Source organism: Squalius cephalus (assembly GCF_949319135.1).
Source record: "Squalius cephalus genome assembly, chromosome: 1".
Classification (NCBI taxonomy): domain Eukaryota; kingdom Metazoa; phylum Chordata; class Actinopteri; order Cypriniformes; family Leuciscidae; genus Squalius; species Squalius cephalus.
In genome coordinates this window covers 66,368,303-66,389,520 of record NC_137122.1, presented here as the reverse complement: position 1 = coordinate 66,389,520, position 21,218 = coordinate 66,368,303, and the positions used below count along the sequence as shown (strand labels likewise).

At 37.8% G+C, this 21,218-nt stretch overlaps 1 protein-coding gene across 1 annotated transcript in view; it reads right to left on the bottom strand.

Moving 5' to 3' along the window:
- Positions 1-21,218, bottom strand: part of LOC307159631 (uncharacterized protein) — a 732,752-nt gene that overhangs the window by 474,148 nt on the left and 237,386 nt on the right. The window contains exon 20 of the mRNA XM_079873101.1: positions 20,617-20,790. Coding sequence (XP_079729227.1) covers positions 20,617-20,790 — 174 coding nt within the window. The remainder of the gene's footprint in view (positions 1-20,616; positions 20,791-21,218) is intronic.

Sequence of the window (21,218 nt, the reverse complement as noted above, 5' to 3'; positions counted from 1 at the left end):
TTGGCTATGTTGAGGCCACCATCAGATTCCCAAAGAGCTTGCTTGGAGCGGACATTGAGGTGCCCACACTGGTTTTGGTTGTACCTGACATGCGCTATACCTTGTCATCAGTGCTTATAGGCACAAATACTTTGGATGTTCTCTATGAAAAGTGTGCAGATATCGCACCTCAGAACTATGAGTCTCTTCCTTACGGCTACAAAGTTGTCTTAAAGACCCTTGAAATCAGGAAAAGACAGTCTGTTGATTCCAGTCTAGGAGAGGTGAGGCTTCATAGTAGGGATTTTGAGACTATTGCAGCTGGACAGACCAAAGTCCTTGAAGGATCAGTGAGCCGCAGGACAACTGATGTTGGAAAGTGGGTGATGGTAGAGTCACCAAAGTCATCTTCCCTGCCAGGTGGCATCCTGGTGACAGATAGCTTGGTAAGCCTACCACCGAAACTACCATGCTGCATACCAGTCATGCTCAAGAATGAGTCACATCATGACATCACCCTATCTCCAAAGGCTGTAATAGCAGAGATACACGCTGTCAAGAGTGTTCAATCAATTAAGACCCCTGACTCAGAACTTCCCACAAAACCTGACCAAAAATTAAATCTCAACCTTGACTTCACTGACTCTCCTGTACCCAATGAGTGCAAAGAGAGGATAACTGAGAAATTAAGTTCCATGCCAGAGGTGTTTGCGTTGCACGAGCTTGACTTTGGTCGCACTGACAAAATAAAACACCACATAACCCTCAGTGACAAGGCAACATTCAAACATAGACCAAGACCTATACACCCCCAAGATATAGAGGCTGTGCGTAACCATCTCCAGCAACTCCTTGATGCAGAAGTCATCCGTGAATCGGAGTCGCCTTTCTCCTCGCCGATTGTCGTCGTCAGGAAAAAGAATGGCGATGTCAGACTCTGCATAGACTACAGAAAATTGAACACCCAAACAGTAAAAGATTCATATGCTTTACCTAATCTTGAGGAGTCATTCTCGGCGTTGACCGGGTCCAAGTGGTTCTCAGTGCTCGATCTCAAATCAGGCTTCTATCAAATAGAGATGGAGGAAGCAGACAAACACAAAACCGCATTCGTCTGCCCACTAGGATTCTTCGAGTTCAACAGGATGCCTCAGGGGATAACTAATGCCCCTAGCACGTTCCAAAGGCTTATGGAGCGCTGTATGGGAGAGTTGAACTTGAAGCAAGCCCTAGTTTTTCTTGATGACCTCATCATCTTCTCCTCGACACTGGAGGAACACGAGGAAAGGTTGATGCGTGTGCTCAACCAATTGAAAGTTTGGCTTGAAACAGTCGCCAGGGAAGTGCAAGTTCTTCCAAACTTCTGTAAAGTACCTCGGCCACATCGTGTCTGAAAGGGGCATCGAAACTGATCCAGACAAAGTAGCAGCATTAAAAACCTGACCAAAACCAAACAACCTGAAAGAGCTAAGAACCTTCCTGGGTTTCTGCGGTTATTACAGCCGGTTCGTAAAAGACTACTCAAAGATCGTGAACCCACTCAACGAGCTCACTGCTGGCTATCCGCCGCTGAGAAAGCGAATTAAAACCACAGAGAACCCTGAGAAATACTACAACCCAAAGGACCTCTTTGGTGACAGATGGACTCCTGCTTGCCAGGCAGCGTTCGACACCATAATCGAAAAACTGACAACAGCACCCATCCTCGGGTTTGCTGACCCCAAGCTCCCCTACATTTTACACACAGATGCGAGCACCTCAGGACTCGGTGCTGCCCTTTACCAGGAGCAACAGGGGCGGAAACGAGTGGTTGCCTATGCAAGTCGAGGTCTGTCGAAATGTGAGTCCAGGTATCCTGCGCACAAATTAGAATTCCTTGCCCTTAAATGGGCAATGACAGAGAAATTCCAGGACTACCTATACGGGAATACGTTCCTTGCTGTCACCGATAGCAATCCATTAACATATATTCTTACCTCTGCTAAGCTCGACGCCACAAGCTACAGATGGTTAGCCGCTCTGTCGACATTTGATTTCCAGCTACAATACAGAGCTGGTAAGCAAAATCAAGACGCGGACGGGCTGTCCAGGCGTCCCCACGGCAGATTACCTGATGACACATCATCACAAAAAGAGTTGGAGAGGATACAACAATTCACAAAAAGACACTTGTCAGAGGCTGATTATGCACACCTGGATGAAAACACCATCAAAGCCATCTGTGAGAAGCACTTGGTTTGCCAAGTGATCAACAATCACTCTGGGGAAACATCACCCGGCACCACCTTAGTTTTGTCACTTGCCCATCATCCAAAGGCTCTCCCACAAAGCTTTGAAGAAGAGGATCAGCTTGGTGGCTTACCTGTCATCCCCTCATTAGCACCAGCTGAATTAAGAGACAAGCAAAATGCTGATCCCTGCATCCGTGAAGTACTCAGGCAAGTGGAGTTAGAAGAGAAACCTCCACCATCCTTGAGGAAGGAACTTCCTGAGCTTGGTCTCTTATTAAGAGAGTGGGACAAACTTACTGTCTTAAATGGTGTCTTGTATCGCAAGCGGCAAGAGGGTGCTCAGACTCACTACCAGCTTGTGCTTCCTGAAGTCCTGAGATCCTTAGTCCTCAAGAGCCTCCATGACGACATGGGCCATATGGGCGTAGAGCGCACTCTAGATCTCGTCCGGAAGCGTTTCTATTGGCCCAAAATGTCAGCCGAGGTGGAAGCTAAGGTCAAAACCTGCAACCGCTGCATACGACGTAAGGCTATGCCTGAGAAAGCCGCACCACTCGTCAACATCATCGCTACAAGACCACTCGAACTTGTGTACATGGACTTTCTCAGTGTGGAGCCGGACTCCAATAACACCAAAGACATTCTGGTCATTACTGACCATTTCACGAAATATGCAGTGGCCGTCACCACCCCGAATCAGAAAGCCAGGACAGTGGCCAAGAGCTTGTGGGACCACTTTTTCGTCCACTAAGGCATCCCTGAAAAACTCCACAGTGACCAAGGTCCCGACTTTGAGTCCTGAACAATAAAAGAACTGTGTGAGCTCATTGGCATTCAAAAGATAAGAACCACTCCTTACCATCCGAAAGGGAACCCTGTAGAACGCTTCAACAGGACCCTGCTCAACATGTTGGGAACCCTCGAGAATCAGAAAAAGAGTCACTGGCGGGATTACATCAAACCATTAGTACACGCTTATAATTGTACTAAAAACGAGACAACTGGTTTTACCCCTTACGAGTTAATGTTCGGTCGTCAGCCAAGATTACCAGTTGACCTAGCCTTTGGCCTACCAGTCAATCACCAGCCAGGCTCACACTCACAATATGTTCGCAACCTGAAATCCCAACTTGAAGACAGTTACAAAGTAGCAACTGAGAATGCTAAAAAGACAGCCAGTCGCAACAAAGTGAGGTTTGACAAGCATGTTGTTGACTCCACCTTGAAGGAAGGCGACAGAGTCTTGGTTCGAAACGTCCGCCTTAGAGGCAAGCACAAGTTGGCCGACATGTGGGAGTCCAATGTGTATATTGTCCAGAGACAGTCTGGAGACGTCCCAGTGTATGTTGTGAGGCCTGAGACAAGAGATGGTCCACAAAGAACTCTTCATCGTGACCTCCTGCTGCCATGCGGTTTCCTTCCTGTGACCTCAATCGAAAGTGAAACTAACCTGTCAGTGGCAGTGAGACGACCAAGAACTCGACAACATCCTAAAAATGACAGTTCAGATGGAGCTGATGGGGATGAATCCCAATCTGACTCTGAGGAATATCACTATGATGGACACAGAAACCTAAGAGTGGAAATACTAGGGTTTGACCCGACCCCTGAACCCATAGAACACATACCAGAAAGGATTGAACCGGAACCCTCCAAAGAGTTGACTGCTGTTAAGCAAGGTCCTTCAAATGTAGCTAAAGCTCTTCCTGAGGATGTTCCAGTAGAGACTTGTGACCTGAACTTACCTGATCCTGCAGACTATGACTTACCTGACCCTGGAAACTATGACTTACCTGATCCTGGAAACAATGACTTACCTGATCCTGCAGACTATGACTTACCTGATCCTGAAGAGAGCAGCTCAACCGCTGGACAGGAAACTGGAAACCTACCTGAGGAAGACCTGGATAATGTCCATCCTCCTGCTCAACCTGCTCAGGAGGGCAAAGAAAACACAAGTGTTATGGACCAAACTGACATCCAGACAGAAGGTGACTGTTCTAGATGACCTATCAGAGACAGAAAAGCATCTAAAAGACTGACTTACCCTGAGCTAGGGAACCCGTTGGTTACAATAGTTCAGTCTTTATTTCAAACCTTGAGTGATGTGTTTACAGATTCCCTTGAAGAGCCTAGCTTTCTAAAAAACCCTAGAGTTATGACAGTATAGATTCAGAATGCACAGGGACGTGCATTAGGTAAAGAGGGGAGGATGTAACCCATGTTAAAATATGACATAAATAAGAATAAATAGTTTAAAAGCTGCATAAATAAGTTTGAAAGTTAGGTGATTCATTTAATGTAAGTTAGTTCATCAGAGTTAAAAATGTTAATGCAACAATTTACTGTTTAAGATTAAAAGTATGCTGACAGAAAATTCATGTCACTGCCCCTTTAAGGGACTAGTGACGTTAGACGCAGTACTTCAGTGACGCGGCAGCAGAGGCCTGAAGGAGAGAGCAGAGGATAGATCGGAGAGAACAAACTGTGTTTAATTAGCAGAGAAAAGAGTGAAAAAGTTGATTTTGCAGTTCAAAAGCATAACTTACCTGGTTGGGAACAGACGGGGATTTTTATGAGAACTAAGCCACACCGGTTTTGGTCAGGTTTTTTTGCTTGGTTTGAGGCTCGGTCGGAGCGAGGATTGGCCTGCAGTGTGTGAGTGTGCACATGGCATGCACAGACGGGATTCAAGATGGCGAGCCAGACCCAGACTTTCAACTCATCTTCTCCATCGCATCAGTGAGGGAATCTCCTGCGTATGGTGACTCGCTGCCAGAGTGGTAGGAGTATCAGGAACTGGTTTTGAACTGAACTGGAAACTGATTGAACTATTATTTTTGAACTGAACTGAATCGAACTGAGACTTTTCATTGAACTGAATAATTGAACTCACATTTGGACTTGAACTTGAGTTTAAGGTGTTACACTTTTATTTTCATATTGAGTTCATATGTTGAATGTTACTTGAAATGCTTGTGGTCCACTTTGATTTGGTTGTGTAAATTGAAGGTATTTTCTTACATGTAAAAGAAAGGAACAAAGAGTTAACTCAGGAAGAAAAATAGGAATTCTAAAATACAGTAGATACAACCTAGGAAAAGACCGGTCTAACTTAGATTAGTCTGACTAAAATAACTTAGGTGAACTAAAGAACAAAAAGAGAGTGAAATACCTTTTCATTTATTATACTTACCTCAATATTAAGAACCTGCAGGGTATTTTTTTTTTTTTTTTTGCATTCTGTATATTTTATGTGTGTTTTGCATTCAGTAAATTGCCGGCCTTTTGTATTTAAAGCAACGGTCTCTGGTATAATTGTTTTGGTAACACTTTACGGTAAGGGTACATGAATTATCATGAATTCATGTATAAATTCATGCATGAAATATGCATTCATTCATGCATTAATATCTCATGAATCATCAGGAACTAACACGAGGTCAACGTTTTTCATTCATGACTACATGGATGAACAACACCTTAATTAAAACATTAACTAAGATGAGTACATCATCATGAATTATGATTTATTACGCATGATCATGATGTTTTCTTTGTTCACACAAAAAATTGGTCTTTACCACCCATTGTGGATAAAGCTATGGTTATGGTACATGAATCATCATGAATTCATGCATAACAAAGTATTAATTCATGCATGCAAGACTACTCTTCGAATTATTAAAGGAATGTACAAAAATCCACATTATCTAATGCATGCATACAGGCTAGAACAGTATATCAATTAATGTGAGAACTTTTTTTCTGAATTATGATCTGAGTTATCCAGCATGTTCATGTCTTCTTCATAGCCTGCAGGTAAATGGACAGACCCCAAAATTGGCCAATCACAGCACATAACATATGAATTCTGTTGGCGTTCAAATACTAGTCATCATTAACTAAGCATTATTTATCAATGATTTCATCATGTGTGTGGCCCCTCAACTAAAGTGGTGACTTGGTGCTTTGAAACACTGATGAACAATGTGTTTTCATTATGATCTGAGTTATCCAGCATGTTCATGTCTTCTTCATAGCCTGCAGGTAAATGGACAGACCCCAAAATTGGCCAATCACAGCACATAACATACGAATTCTGTTGGCATTCAAATACAGTAGTCATCATTAACTAAGCATTATTTATCAATGACTTCATCATGTGTGTGGCCCCTCAACTAAAGTGGTGACTTGGTGCTTTGAAACACTGATGAACAATGTGGCATAACTGTGAAATGACATGAATATGAACATGAAAGTTCAAGCCTTTGCAAACAATGTACTGTGGACAGAAATGGACTTTGATCTTAACTTGCAACGTGATCTCATGAGAATACGTGTGTATTTTTACGTAAAGTGTAGTTCTACCATACATACATTTATTTATGTTTTATACACACAGAAACGTATAATACTGACAGTGGACAGCACAAAAACGTAATTTATTTACTTATAAACAACTTATACAAACAACGACGTACAAATTTGGGCGTATTCCTATTTAACTTATGCATATTAAAATCGTGGCATTAATGTTTTGACACATAATACATCTACGTTTTAATACACTAAAACACAACATAAATTCACAAAAGAAATCAATTTTATTATCTTAATGTGATCCAAATCTTTAGAATCCATACGTTGTTTGCAAGAAACAGATCCAAATGCAGCCCTTTATCCAGTGATCTTCATCTCCATTTCTCAGCGGAGACCGTCAACGTCAAATCCCGCGCTCGTGGTGAATTCAAATTAAAAAATTGCGCCCGAAGCGTTACGACATGTTTTACGGCAGTGATATCAAACGCTCATTGGCTCTCGCATGCTTCGTCACAGATTGCGACATGCCATGTTTAAGTTGTGTACTAGGGGAGAGCGGGGCACAACCTAACGCTTTTTGACTTTCTCAGTTTGTGTAAATCTACTTATGGTTCAGAGTATTTATTTTTTCCCACATTAATTTCCCACATGTCTACTACAATTATGTGTTTTTGTTTTATTAATACAGTATATACTTTTTTCTTGATATACCCCGAAAGAACGGAAGTGAAATGTGACAACATGCCCCATAGGTGGGGTACATTGTAACATGTGAGAGGCACATTGTAACATAACATATGGCAGCTTAAAATGTTATCTGATCTAATAAAAAAAATATACAAAACAAACTAAAATATTTTCTAAATAAAATACAATTAAAAAACCTTTTCATATAAAATAATGGCAATTTTTAATAACTAAATATAAACTCATTTTTGAGTTTTGACTACGAACACATGAAAACACAGCTATACAACATAGTTCAAAACAAATAAATAATTAGTCATTTCTGAACATTGACTCTCAGTCTTATTCACCTTTTTCTCACGTTTTCTCAATAAAATTAATAAAAGTATAGAATATAATAGCATATTTCTAATAGGGGCACATTGTAACGCAGTGTTACAACATGCCCCGCCTGCACAACTGGGATTTAAACCCTGCTAGTGTCTTCTGCTAGTTAGCGAAACATTAAATAACTATCTCAACTGTTAAATAACATCTTGGAGATTAAAATAATATCAGATTTGTCTTATTTTAAATAAACACAAAAAATAGAGATGAAAAATTAACTTAAGTAAGAAATGTACTTTTGCTATGGTTTAATAAATGTCTATGGATATCTTCCAAAAATAAAATAATTTTGGCGGATTTTTTTTTTCTATATAGTGTTGATATGGCAACTAGTAAATAAACAAAGTTTCGTCATCCAAGCATGTGCGGAAGTATTTAAAACAAGCGTGTTACAACTAACCCCGCGTTAGGTTGTGCCCCGCGCTCCCCTACATTTGAAATGGAGAAGCGCGCGCCCTCACAGAGCGAAGCGAACAGCGAACCGAAACCGAATCAACATTTTCATGGATTAATAACTTAAATTCTGCTCTGTAACGTTACCTCATACATAACTATTATACTGTATAACGTTACTGCCAGAGAGGACTGCGACACATCGTCATGTGAACGACTTTTGGTACCGGTTTTGACATTTTCTCAATAAATAAATGATTGTGATTGTCTGTCTGTTGTTTTAATTTATAATTGTAGTTACGTAGTTTTAAGAAATGGTTAGGTTTAGGGGTAGGGGTAGGATTAGTGGCTCAAACTATCTTTTAATGCTACATTGTTAATAAAGCTGCCATTTCCCTACACACATCTGTCCATTACGTTTTATCCTTTTAATATTATCTATAAAATGGGTATGTTTAGGTGTGGAGTTAGGGTTAAGGGATCTTACATTTATAATCTATTAAATGGTAAAAGGGAAATTATATCTTTATAATATGAAATATTCGTAAATAGTTTAACGTACGTTTTTTAGCTGTAAAATCGTAATAATGTTATGTAACTTTACTGCTTTATTCTGAAACCAAACTGTATAAACCAGTTAAATCAACAGCTGGAAAGAGCTGAGAAGGAATTCAGTATGCACCATGAACTTTATTTTAAGTGCCTGTATATCTGAAAACTCTTTACAAAACCATAAAGCTGTTTTACAATTTCATGATATGGAGGAGTCACATCAGTTGCTTTATACGTTAAAAGGTGACTCTTTACCCAAATAAAGCTGTTTGTGAAACTTTTTTTTTTAAACAGCTTTATGGTTTTTAACTGGTTTATACCGTTTAAGAATAAAGCAGTACAGTTAAGATCAAAGTCCATTTGTGTCCACAGTACATTGTTTGCAAAGACTTGAACTTTCATGCTCATATTCATGTCATTTCACAGTTATGCCACATTGTTCATCAGTGTTTCAAAGCACCAAGTCACCACTTTAGTTGAGGGGCCACAAACATGATGAAATCACTGATAAATAATGCTTAGTTAATGATGACTACTGTATTTGAACGCCAACAGAATTCGTATAATATGTGCTGTGATTGGCCAATTTTGGGGTCTGTCCATTTACCTGCAGGCTATGAAGAAGACATGAACATGCTGGATAACTCAGATCATAATGAAAACACATTGTTCATCAGTGTTTTAAAGCACCAAGTCACCACTTTAGTTGAGGGGCCACACACATGATGAAGTCACTGATAAATAATGCTTAGTTAATGATGACTACTGTATTTGAACGCCAACAGAATTCGTATGTTATGTGCTGTGATTGGCCAATTTTGGGGTCTGTCCATTTACCTGCAGGCTATGAAGAAGACATGAACATGCTGGATAACTCAGATCATAATTCAGAAAAAAAGTTCTCACATTAATTGATATACTGTTCTAGCCTGTATGCATGCATTAGATAATGTGGATTTTTGTACATTCCTTTAATAATTCGAAGAGTAGTCTTGCATGCATGAATTAATACTTTTTTATGCATGAATTCATGATGATTCATGTACCATAACCATAGCTTTATCCACAATGGGTGGTAAAGACCAATTTTTTGTGTGAACAAAGAAAACATCATGATCATGCGTAATAAATCATAATTCATGATGACGTACTCATCTTAGTTAATGTTTTAATTAAGGTGTTGTTCATCCATGAAGTCATGAATGAAAAATGTTGAACTCGTGTTAGTTCCTGATGATTCATTCAGATATTAATGCATGAATGAATGCATATTTCATGCATGAATTTATACATGAATTCATGATAATTCATGTACCCTTACCGTAAAGTGTTACCATTATTTTTTGCTCCCCACTCCTTAGAACCTAGAACTGGTCCAGTGGCGCAGTAAGTGGTGTGATACCGGTGCTACACAGTGAAGCTTTACAAGAAAGAAATTGAGATAGAGAGAGAGAGAGAGAAATAGAAATAGATAGAGTGTGTGTGAGAGAGAGAGAGAGAGAAATAGAGAGAGTGTGTGAGAGAGAGGAGAGAGAGAGAGAGAGAGAGAGAGAGAGAGAGAGAGAGAGAGAAATAGAGAGAGAGTGTGAGAGAGAGGCAGTAAGAGGAGTATAGGAGTGGCTCTTAAAAGAGCCGTTGGTTTTCTTATGAAGAGATACAGGTAGCGGTAACAGGGAAGGATGGTAGGTAAAAACAGGAGCTGTTGGACAAAGGAAAACAAAAACATAGTTAATTCTCTTGCAGCAAGGCTTCCTGGATTTGTATGGTTACCGTAGTAAAACCATTGTTCATTTTTTTAAAGACTGCCACTGTTGTACCCCAATAGGTAAAACTTTTTGCACGTTTCATTCTGACAGATTTATTAACAACAATTACAGAACATAACACAATCCATTTGAACTTTAAAGATCAATCAAAATAAATTTAATTGCACAAACTAGCAAAATTATAGTAAATGTTACATGTTACATGCTAGTTTTCAAAAGTTTGGGGTTGGTAAGATGTTTAATGTTGGAAGAAGTCTAATCTGCTTACCAAGGCTGCATTTATTTGATCAAAAATACAGTAAATCTTTTGTAAAAACAAATATTGTGAAATATTATTGCAATTTAAAACAATATGTTAAAATGTAATTTATTCCTGTGATCAAAGCTGAGTTTTCAGCATCATAATTATTAGGACAGCATTTACATGAAATATATATATTTGTGTAACAATGTAAAAGCCTTTACTGTCACGTTTAATCAATTTAATGCATAATGTACTTTCTGAATAAAATAAATTCGTGCTAAATAAATAAAATTACTGGTTTAAAAAAAAAAAAAACACCTTAGGATCGACATTATGTGTGGATTAGGGATGTTAACCGATGACCGTTTGACCGATGGTTGACCGTATCAACGTTAACCGATCAAAGTTGTCGGTAGTCGGTAAAAAAAAAAAAAAGTGATCTCTAAATTAGGCTATTATAGACAGTGGACTAAATGCTACTACACTTCGCCATCTCATTCCAAGATCTTTTTGTGTGAAGTGAACAAATCCCTCACACTCAATTTTTCACAAATCGCCTGTTTGTACTTAATAAACCATAGACTGTAAAGTAATAAACCAATAAAAACATTTGGCGCGAGGTCACAGCGTTTGGGTTCGCGCGCTCACAAGGTTTGCGAAAAGTAAAGGCTACAGGCTAAAACACTCGAGGTTAGAGCCAGGGCAGACGACAGGATGAAGCGTGCAAAGAAAAGTAGTGTGTGGGACCATTTATGTTAGCACTACCTCAACCTAAAGCGGCGTCTCTTCAGAGCTGTCATTTTCTTAAATGAGCCGCGGCAATGTTTCAAATGAGCTTCTAACGCTAGACAAGATAGATAGATAGAAAGATAGATAGATAGACCTTTATTGTCCCCTGGGGGAAATTCTTTTTCACAAACACTGTCAGATACAAACAACATGGACAAATACACACACAACACATCTGCAGATGGTGAGGAGCAGGATTAGCGCTTAAAACCGTTAAGAGCAACGATGGCAGAAGGGACAAAGCTTTTACTGAAGCGTGCCCGCTTCCACCTCAAAGTCCTGTACCTGCGGCCTGAGGGCAGCAGGCAGAAGTGGCTGTGGAGGGGATGATCTGGGTCTCTGCTGACAGACCGGGCCATGCGTGTGATGGCTTTATTGTTTTGGTGGCCGAGGTCTATAATAGGCAGGCTGATGATTTTGGATGCAATGTAGGTGACCTTGGTGAGTTTATGAGAATGTAGGAGACCTTGGTGACAAACGCCTTTATTTTCAACGCGATCACCTTGTGCCCAAACCATTTCAAAACTAAGGAGCCATTTGTCCTCCGATTACATACAAGCTCCTCGGCGCCGCGTTTGCGGGACTCATGTTTCGCGCTGTAGGGGATTTAAAAAAAGTGACGTGAGTGGAAGGGCGGCGCCGGCCCGGGGCAGTGTGTGTGTGTGTGAGCGGGAGGCAGAGCGGCAGAGAGATGCGACAGAGTTGCGATATTGCAGGCGCGGCTCGTATTTCAAATAGCGTAGCATATTTTAAACTAATCGGTTAACCGGTTTCAACCGGCTAATGAGGCTAGGTGGTCGGTTAAGAAATTTTTTAGTTTTCGCCATCCCTAGTGTGGATAGATCCTTTAGAATAGATAGGCCTACAACATCAGTATCGATATTTCAGGATCGAAATCCGCGCATATATCATCATCAACAAGCAGCAGGGTTTATCTAAAGTTACTTCCCATAACAACTTTTTTATAAACGTAATATAACCTAATATGCAGTCACTGCAACTTTCTGTGATTAATTAATTAGCCAATTAATATCAATTTCTATTAACGTTATTGACCACGGTAACGTTAACACTAACAGCACCATAGATTAAAAAGCTCCACAGTCCACACACACAAATATAACGATAGGCTACAGCAACGTTAGATTTTCTTAAATTACAGAACCATAATAAAAAAATATGGCTTTGACCGACCTGGACGATGCGGGAATTTTGGAGAATGCAATATATCGCTTCTCTATTTGGTCCGTGGGGAGTTGTTGGCATTGAGGAAATTATCGCCCCCTGCTGGTACTCACCCTTCATTCATGCGTGTCATTGTCACGCTTAGAGGAGTCAAAGCGTGACACTGACACGCATCCGCTAGTGAACCAGCGTGTGTATTACACGCTTTAGCGTGATACCGGGTTGCTGTGTGCGTGCGCATGTGAGAGACGCATGAGTGACAGAGACGGAGGGAGAGCAGGGAAAGGAAATGCGGCTGTACGAATACGCTGCGTGTTTTAAATAGCGTTAAAAAATGAAAGACCTTGACAAAGACGAAAACTCAGTAAAAAGACATTTACTCTATAATTTTATTTTAGTTCGTTTTGCCAAACACACATTGCAGTTTTAGTTGGTTATCGTTTTTTTAGTAATGCCTCGTTTTTATTTTTATTTCATTTAACGACAATGTTTTTTCCCACCTAGTTTTCGTTTTTTTGTTCGTTTTCGTTAACGATTATAACCTTGCTCCGAAAACAACTGATTGTATTTGAATACCAATCCATCACACACATCATTTAAAATGAGAGGTGTACTCTCATTCCTAGATGTACAACATTCTTCCCATACAGCAGGATCTTTCAGGAGTGCTGTTAATGTGTCTTTTATGGGAATATATTGGGCATGTCTCTCCTTTCTGTTTTCATCAATCCCCCAAAAAATGCATTTTGGATGCACATATGGAAAGTTTTCCTCAAAGTACTGTTTTCTCTTTTACTTTGTGGAAAGAGCAGAGCTGCATGATCCATGAATATCCATGTCCATAGGGTTTTCAAAGCATCTTCAATTTCTATCTCAGAGAGTTCAGTTTTTGCTTGAAGAGATACTTTAAGTTGATTCTTTGTGTACTGCTGGCACACTCTCCACTAAGCTAACTTATCTCTTCTACGATTAACTGTACTGTTGAGGAAGGGATCAGGTGCTTTGCCTGCAACTTCATGAAAAACAAGGACAGATTTCTCATGTATAAACTTTTCATTTGTGCAGGGTCCAGCATATCCTCCTCATGCCCATCGTCATCTGCCCCTTCACCTGAGTGGCTTTCAGTAACAGAGAACTGAGACTCACTAGGAACTGAAGGAAGACAGTGTGCACCAGAGACATGCAAAGCTGTAGAGTATTTGTGCTTTCTAGATAGGTGGGACGTGAAAATGATCGATCACAGTCTTTGAAGGGGCAATGCACCTGCTCTCTTTTTGAAATGGGAAATTGAAGGTGACCCAAAAGATCTGAAAGATCAATCACAAGTAACTTCACATGTGAAGGGTCCCTGCAGAGACCAGAAGATGAGTGCCGATGATGACGGTAAAAAATATAATATTGTGCACGGATAACTCATTTATAATAAGCACTAGCATTAGGAGTGTGTGTTGTTGAGTCTCACAGGATCAGTTCAGACTCTATAAAACATCAGTGTGTGTTCAGCATGTTATAGACTCGCTCTACTATGCTTCTCTCACAGGAGTGTGTGTTGTTGTGTCTCACAGGAGTGTGTGTTGTTGAGATCTAATTATTTCATTAATATATGCATTAATTCATTGCTAGACTGAACATTGAGATGTGTTCACTGCATTTCTTTAGTGTGTATTTATGCATATCTATGTCACATGACAAAACAAATGACATTTTGTTTCTTTTACTGAAATATATAATTTTCAGTTAAAAAGTAATATAATTAAGTATTGGTCAGCATTTATCATTATAATTGTGTGTAAGTGTTGGGGTGGGCTAGCAATGCAATTCTTTCTGGGGTAATCTTTATTTTTAAGGAGGGATATTTACATTTTTGGAGTATAAAATCAGCAGTTTTCTCCAAAGGCGAGATCATCAGCCGCCCGTCTCCTCTGTGCAGACATTACACACATTACACACATTACACACGCTGAGGAGAACTGCTCTAGGCTGGCGAGTTACTGATGTTAGGAAGTGTTAGTGCACCTGTCACTCATAACTTATAGTTACATACAAGATCAGGGAAAGATACCAGTTCTTTAACAATGAACAATCATAATGACAATAAACTAAACAAAATAAGAAAACATAAATATCATGGGTTTGTGTTTATCATAGTATGAGATTATATACACAGGGGAAAAAGCACAATTACAAGGTTAAATATATTTGAATAATTGATCATAATACATAAAAAAAAAGTTTATTATTTATAAACCTGAGGGATGAAACAAGTTAAACATGTTGAGATTTAAGCCACTTTTGCTTGTGGGTGAATTATTTTGCATATAAAATAAAGAAATTAACAACATATTCAAGAGATGACGATTTTGGGATTTATAATAAAAAATAATATCTTTAAGGATAAAACTGTGGGTCACATTATAGGGTTAAAATATAAGAACTTAAATCAACCCTAAATGTATTGGTTAAACTACAATCACAAAATAAATGTGCACTTGATTCTTCAACAAAACCATAAAATGATCAAGTTTCATCAATATCAGGATATTTACAGATAGATGAATTAAAGCTGTCGCTCATATCTTTAAGTTGTTGCGCTTGTGATAACGTTGTTGGTCACATGATAACCTCAACATGGCGGATGATGTACGGCTCGCATTCATACTTAACGCGATCAGGCTATATAGTACCTACTCTTTTAGCGCTCGTTAAGCAAGTACTTATTGAAATTAAGGACCTACTCAGTGAATATGCGGTTTCGAACACAGCCAGGGTGTAGCAAACACACTCACAGTCCTGTTAAACAACAATTAGTTAGTCATGTGACAATCACCTGATTACGTAATGTAGAATAGTCACAAGAGAGAAGAAATTGTTTGATAAATATAGAGGACATATCTCACCAGAAATATATATATATATATATATATATATATATATATATATATATATATATATATAAAACAGATCAGAGTCACAGATGTATTCCAAAACATAGATTTTACAAAAAAATCTATAAATAATATTTTTTTATATAAGACATGTACAACTTCACATAAAATATCAATGAAATATACAAATCAGAATCAACAATATATTCCCAATTCCACAACTTGGATTTCACACAAAACTAAATAGATATTTATAATAATGAATTATTATATTAATTATTATAAATAATTATTATACATACTAAACCAACATTGATCATTCAATATCACGTTTCTAATAATATGCATGCTAACACACACACTGCTTTATTTAATTGTGAAGTCTGAGTCTCTTCCACCTTTATGAAACACATTTACACACGTATTTCTCCTCATAGACAGTAGTGAGACTCTTCTGTGGATCACCTGATGGTTTCTGCTCCTCTCATGATCATTTCACACTACGATATAACACATCTGTCAGAGTTTGGTGATCGATCTTTATCAGGGATGTTTGGTGATCGACCTTCATCAGGGATGTTTGTATGGGGTGAGATTTCGGTCACAATTCTGCGCATGCAAGATCACATTTTGAGCGTGCAAAAGGGCATTTCGCACGCGCGTGAACTGAGTTTTGCGAAGAAATGTTCGTCTCGCAGATAAGAAAATATTGCGAGCGAACGAAAATCAATTTTGCATTTAAAATAAGTATTTGGATGTGCGCGGACGTTCTCTTTCGCGTGTGCAAAGTTTAACTTTCTTCTTGCTCCTTTCATACCAGCCGTGAGCGCTCTCTAAGCGCAGACAGCTCGCTTGCTCAACACAACCCAGTGTTACAATATGGCATAATTCCAGCCAATCAGAGATGAGACTGCTAAATTCTGATTGGCTGGCTTGAAAACCATTCACAAGACTCCCTGCATCACCGACTGCGGAAGAGAACTAGTGTAGTTGAGTTTATTATTTATGAAAAATATTCAAAAACTTCACTGTAATTCACTGTATTGTTGGCAAATTCAGTTCACACATCACTGCTGTCCTGATGGTTATACTACAACACTTATTTTGGGGAAAATATATTTTAAGTTTTATATACAATTGTACATTTATGATATGAAAAATATTCTAATTTACTGTATTGTTGGCAAATTCAGTTCACACATCACTGCTGTCCTGATGGTTATACTACAAGACTTACTTTGTATAAATATAGTTTTGCGTATTTTTTACGATTATTATTTATGAAAAATATTCAAAAACTTCACTGTAATTCACTGTATTGTTGGCAAATTCAGTTCACACATCACTGCTGTCCTGATGGTTATACAACAACGCTTATTTTGGGAAAAATATAGATTTTAAATTGTATATACTATTGTAAATGTAGAAGTTTTATGATTTTTATGAAAAATATTCAATAACTTCACTGTAATTTACTGTATTGTTGCCAAATTCAGTTCACACATCACTGCTGTCCTGAAGGTTATACAACAACACTTATTTTGGTAAAATATATATTTTAAATTCAAATTGTATATACAATTGTACTGTAAATGTATAATTTTTTATGATTTTTATGAAAAATATTCAATAACTTTACTGTAATTCACTGTATTGTTGCCAAATTCAGTTCACACATCACTGCTGTCCTGATGGTTATACTACAACACTTATTTTGGAAAAAAAAAATTAAGTTGTATATACAATTGTAAATTTATGATTTGTTTAATGATTTTTATGAAAATATTCAATAACTTTGGACATCAGTGATGTGTGAACTTAATTTGGCAACAATACAGTGAATTAAAGTTATGTTATTGAATATTTTTCATAAAAATCATAATAATTATACATTTACAATTGTATATACAAATTAAAATATATATTTTTCCCTAAAATAAGTGTTGTAGTATAACCATCAGGACAGCAGCGATGTGTGAACTGAATTTGGCAACAATACAGTAAATTAGAATATTTTTCATATCATAAATGTACAATTGTATATAAAACTTAAAATATATTTTCCCCAAAATAAGTGTTGTAGTATAACCATCAGGACAGCAGTGATGTGTGAACTGAATTTGGCAACAATACAGTGAATTACAGTTATGTTATTGAATATTTTTCATAAAAATTATACATTTACAATTGTATATATAATTTAAAATATATATTTTTCCCAAAATAAGTGTTGTAGTATAACCATCAGGACAGCAGTGATGTGTGAACTGAATTTGGCAACAATACAGTGAATTACAGTTATGTTATTGAATATTTTTCATAAAAATCATAAAACTTCTACATTTACAATATACAATTTAAAATCTATATTTTTCCCAAAATAAGCGTTGTTGTATAACCATCAGGACAGCAGTGATGTGTGAACTGAATTTGCCAACAATACAGTGAATTACAGTGAAGTTTTTGAATATTTTTCATAAATAATAATCGTAAAAAATACGCAAAACTATATTTATACAAAGTAAGTCTTGTAGTATAACCATCAGGACAGCAGTGATGTGTGAACTGAATTTGCCAACAATACAGTGAATTACAGTGAAGTTTTTGAATATTTTTCATAAATAATAATCGTAAAAAATACGCAAAACTATATTTATACAAAGTAAGTCTTGTAGTATAACCATCAGGACAGCAGTGATGTGTGAACTGAATTTGCCAACAATACAGTGAATTACAGTGAAGTTTTTGAATATTTTTCATAAATAATAATCGTAAAAAATACGCAAAACTATATTTATACAAAGTAAGTCTTGTAGTATAACCATCAGGACAGCAGTGATGTGTGAACTGAATTTGCCAACAATACAGTGAATTACAGTGAAGTTTTTGAATATTTTTCATAAATAATAAACTCAACTACACTAGTTCTCTTCCGCAGTCGGTGATGCAGGGAGTCTTGTGATTGGTTTTCAAGCCAGCCAATCAGAATTTAGCAGTCTCATCTCTGATTGGCTGGAATTATGCCATATTGTAACACTGGGTTGTGTTGAGCAAGCGAGCTGTCTGCGCTTAGAGAGCGCTCACGGCTGGTATGAAAGGAGCAAGAAGAAAGTTAAACTTTGCACACGCGAAAGAGAACGTCCGCGCACATCCAAATACTTATTTTAAATGCAAAATTGATTTTCGTTCGCTCGCAATATTTTCTTATCTGCGAGACGAACATTTCTCCGCAAAACTCAGTTCACGCGCGTGCGAAATGCCCTTTTGCACGCTCAAAATGTGATCTTGCGCGCGCAGAATTGTGACCGAAATCTCACCCCATATGTTTGGTGATCGACCTTCATCAGGGATGTTTGGTGATCGAGCTTTATCAGGGATGTTTGGTGATCAATCTTCATATACTCTGTAAGTGGAACAGAAGAGAAAACAATCAGTGTTCAGTGGAACAAAGTGCAAATTATTATATTTCAATTACTGTTTTTTATTTTGTAAAAATAAGTTACACAATACATGATCTTGGATAGATATTTGTGTTTTGAAATATAATAGATGTAAAGCATGAATCATGTTCATATGTGTGTGTGTCGGTGCGACTCCTACTGAGTCTCTGTAAAGGAGAAACTAATGAGTGTACGGCGTATGGAATAAACCACAGGGAGCAAATACAAATGTTATTTTGAGTTCAAACACAAACCTTTAGTTAAAGCCGTTTGTCCTCTAGTTTAAACATGTTTGTAGGCTCTTAGTAAATAACTGAGAGTAAAGTAAGTGTAAAGTTGTCACAGTAAAAACACACTAGAGACAGAGACATTCCTCATGTGAGCTGGACGCTGTGAGCTGAAGCTGGAACTGCACTGATTTTAGCAGGAGTGCAGCGTTTACTACAGTCTGACCAAGTCTGTTTTCACACTGAAATGATTCACTTCTACTGTTAATAAAGCAGGTGTTGATGTTGTAGTGGATTGTTTCCTAAATCCCGACTATCTAGCGTCTACAAATCGACACTTAATAAATAAAACTGTTGCGTCTACAATCGACACTTAATAACCTTTATACTCCAGCTCTTTGCGTCTTCTGTCGACAACTGGCCGAGTTTCTAACTAACTTGCTTCCCTAAACTGACCAGTTTAAGCAGAAATTAACAGACAGACTTTCAGCAAATGTCCTCTAAATGCTTTAATAACGGCCGGGAGAGTCTTCGAGCAGTTCTCAGAGAAACTCTTCCAAGAAGAATCAAGGCCGGAGGATCTCAGACAAATTCCATTGAGAAATCCCACCGTAAAACACAGATACAACAGTTTTTATAGAATCGAGGTATGGCATAAATGTCAGGCTGCATTACATAATTTCCCCATTATTTGATTGGTTCTTCATATGCAAACCCCTCTGTTACTAGGTAAAGCAAACTTTGTTTTAATGATGACTTCATTTGTTAATCACAAGATTCTAACAGACTGTCTAGTTTCATTTCCAAACTATGTTATTTTTACACACATATGCACACACTCATAGACACAAGTTTTCCATTGGTTTCGTACAGTACATCCTGTTCAGATGTTAGATGTTAAATAAGGTTAGATGTTACAAACATGGTTAGTTTAATATACAGTTTAAAATTTCTACGACAATGTATAAAGCTGTGACAGTGAGCTTTTGTTCTCTTTCCTCCTTTGTGTTAAACATTTCAATAACTTCACATTTTGTTCTCACACAAACCCTTTGTTGCAATAAAGCTTAATGATAATTTCCTTTCACGAATGTTTGAAAGCTTTGTTCTCATATCAGAGGTTAATGAAGATCTCTTTAATATCTCAGTGATGTTTCCTCACCTCAGGACACAGTTTGAGTCTCGTAGCTCGTCTCTGAGTCGCTGCTGTGAGTATCCTATATTATTGCCTCTCAGATCAAGCTCTTTTAGAAACTGCAGTGCTTTTGAGTTAGTCAAAGACTGAGTTAGAGAAGAAACATCTGTAATGCCACAGTCCCGCAGACTAGAAAGACACAAACAGAGGAAGAGAGATTATCTTACAAACAAATCATGAATGTGAAGAATTTTACACAAATATAATGTGAACTCAGACTCACTGTGAGATATTGAGAATAAAGTGTTGAAACAATGAAACATAAGCCCTGCTGTCTTCAAATAAATAAACTTCAGTCACACTGTAATTGCTGTACAGTATAATGATACTAACTGTAGTTTCTCCAGCTTGAGTTGTGGGTTCATCAGTAGATCACTGAGGTTTTTCACTCCAGAGTCTCCTAGTGTATTCCCGCTCAGCTCCAGCGCTCTCAGGTGTGACGGGTTTGATTTCAGAGCTGAAGTCACATCAGAACAACCTTCATCTGTCATATAACAGCAGCTTAAACTACATTAGCAGAGAGAGAGAAGAAAATAAGACAGAAGAAAAGAAAATTCTTTATTCTGTAAAGTCACTTCATCTTCATAAGCAAATAAAACAGAGAGAGGAAGAGAGATCTTCATCTTTATTTCACCAGATCACAAAAAACTAAGTTTGCACAAATACAATGTTAAAGTGTTTTAGTTTAAACTGTTGAAGCATTTTGATTCTTGTATGTGAATGTGACTGACCTGAAAAAAAAAAAGTATATACTGTATATATATAAACCAAAATACAGCGAATAGTCTTCTTGGCGCGCCTACTTTTGAAAGTCAACATTTAGATTATGTGAACTAAGTTAAATGCATTGTAAAGGCCTAGGTCACTCTGGAATAAATCACAACGTGTTTCATGATAAAAACGTGACTTTAGTTTACAGTCCGGAAAGTACCGTA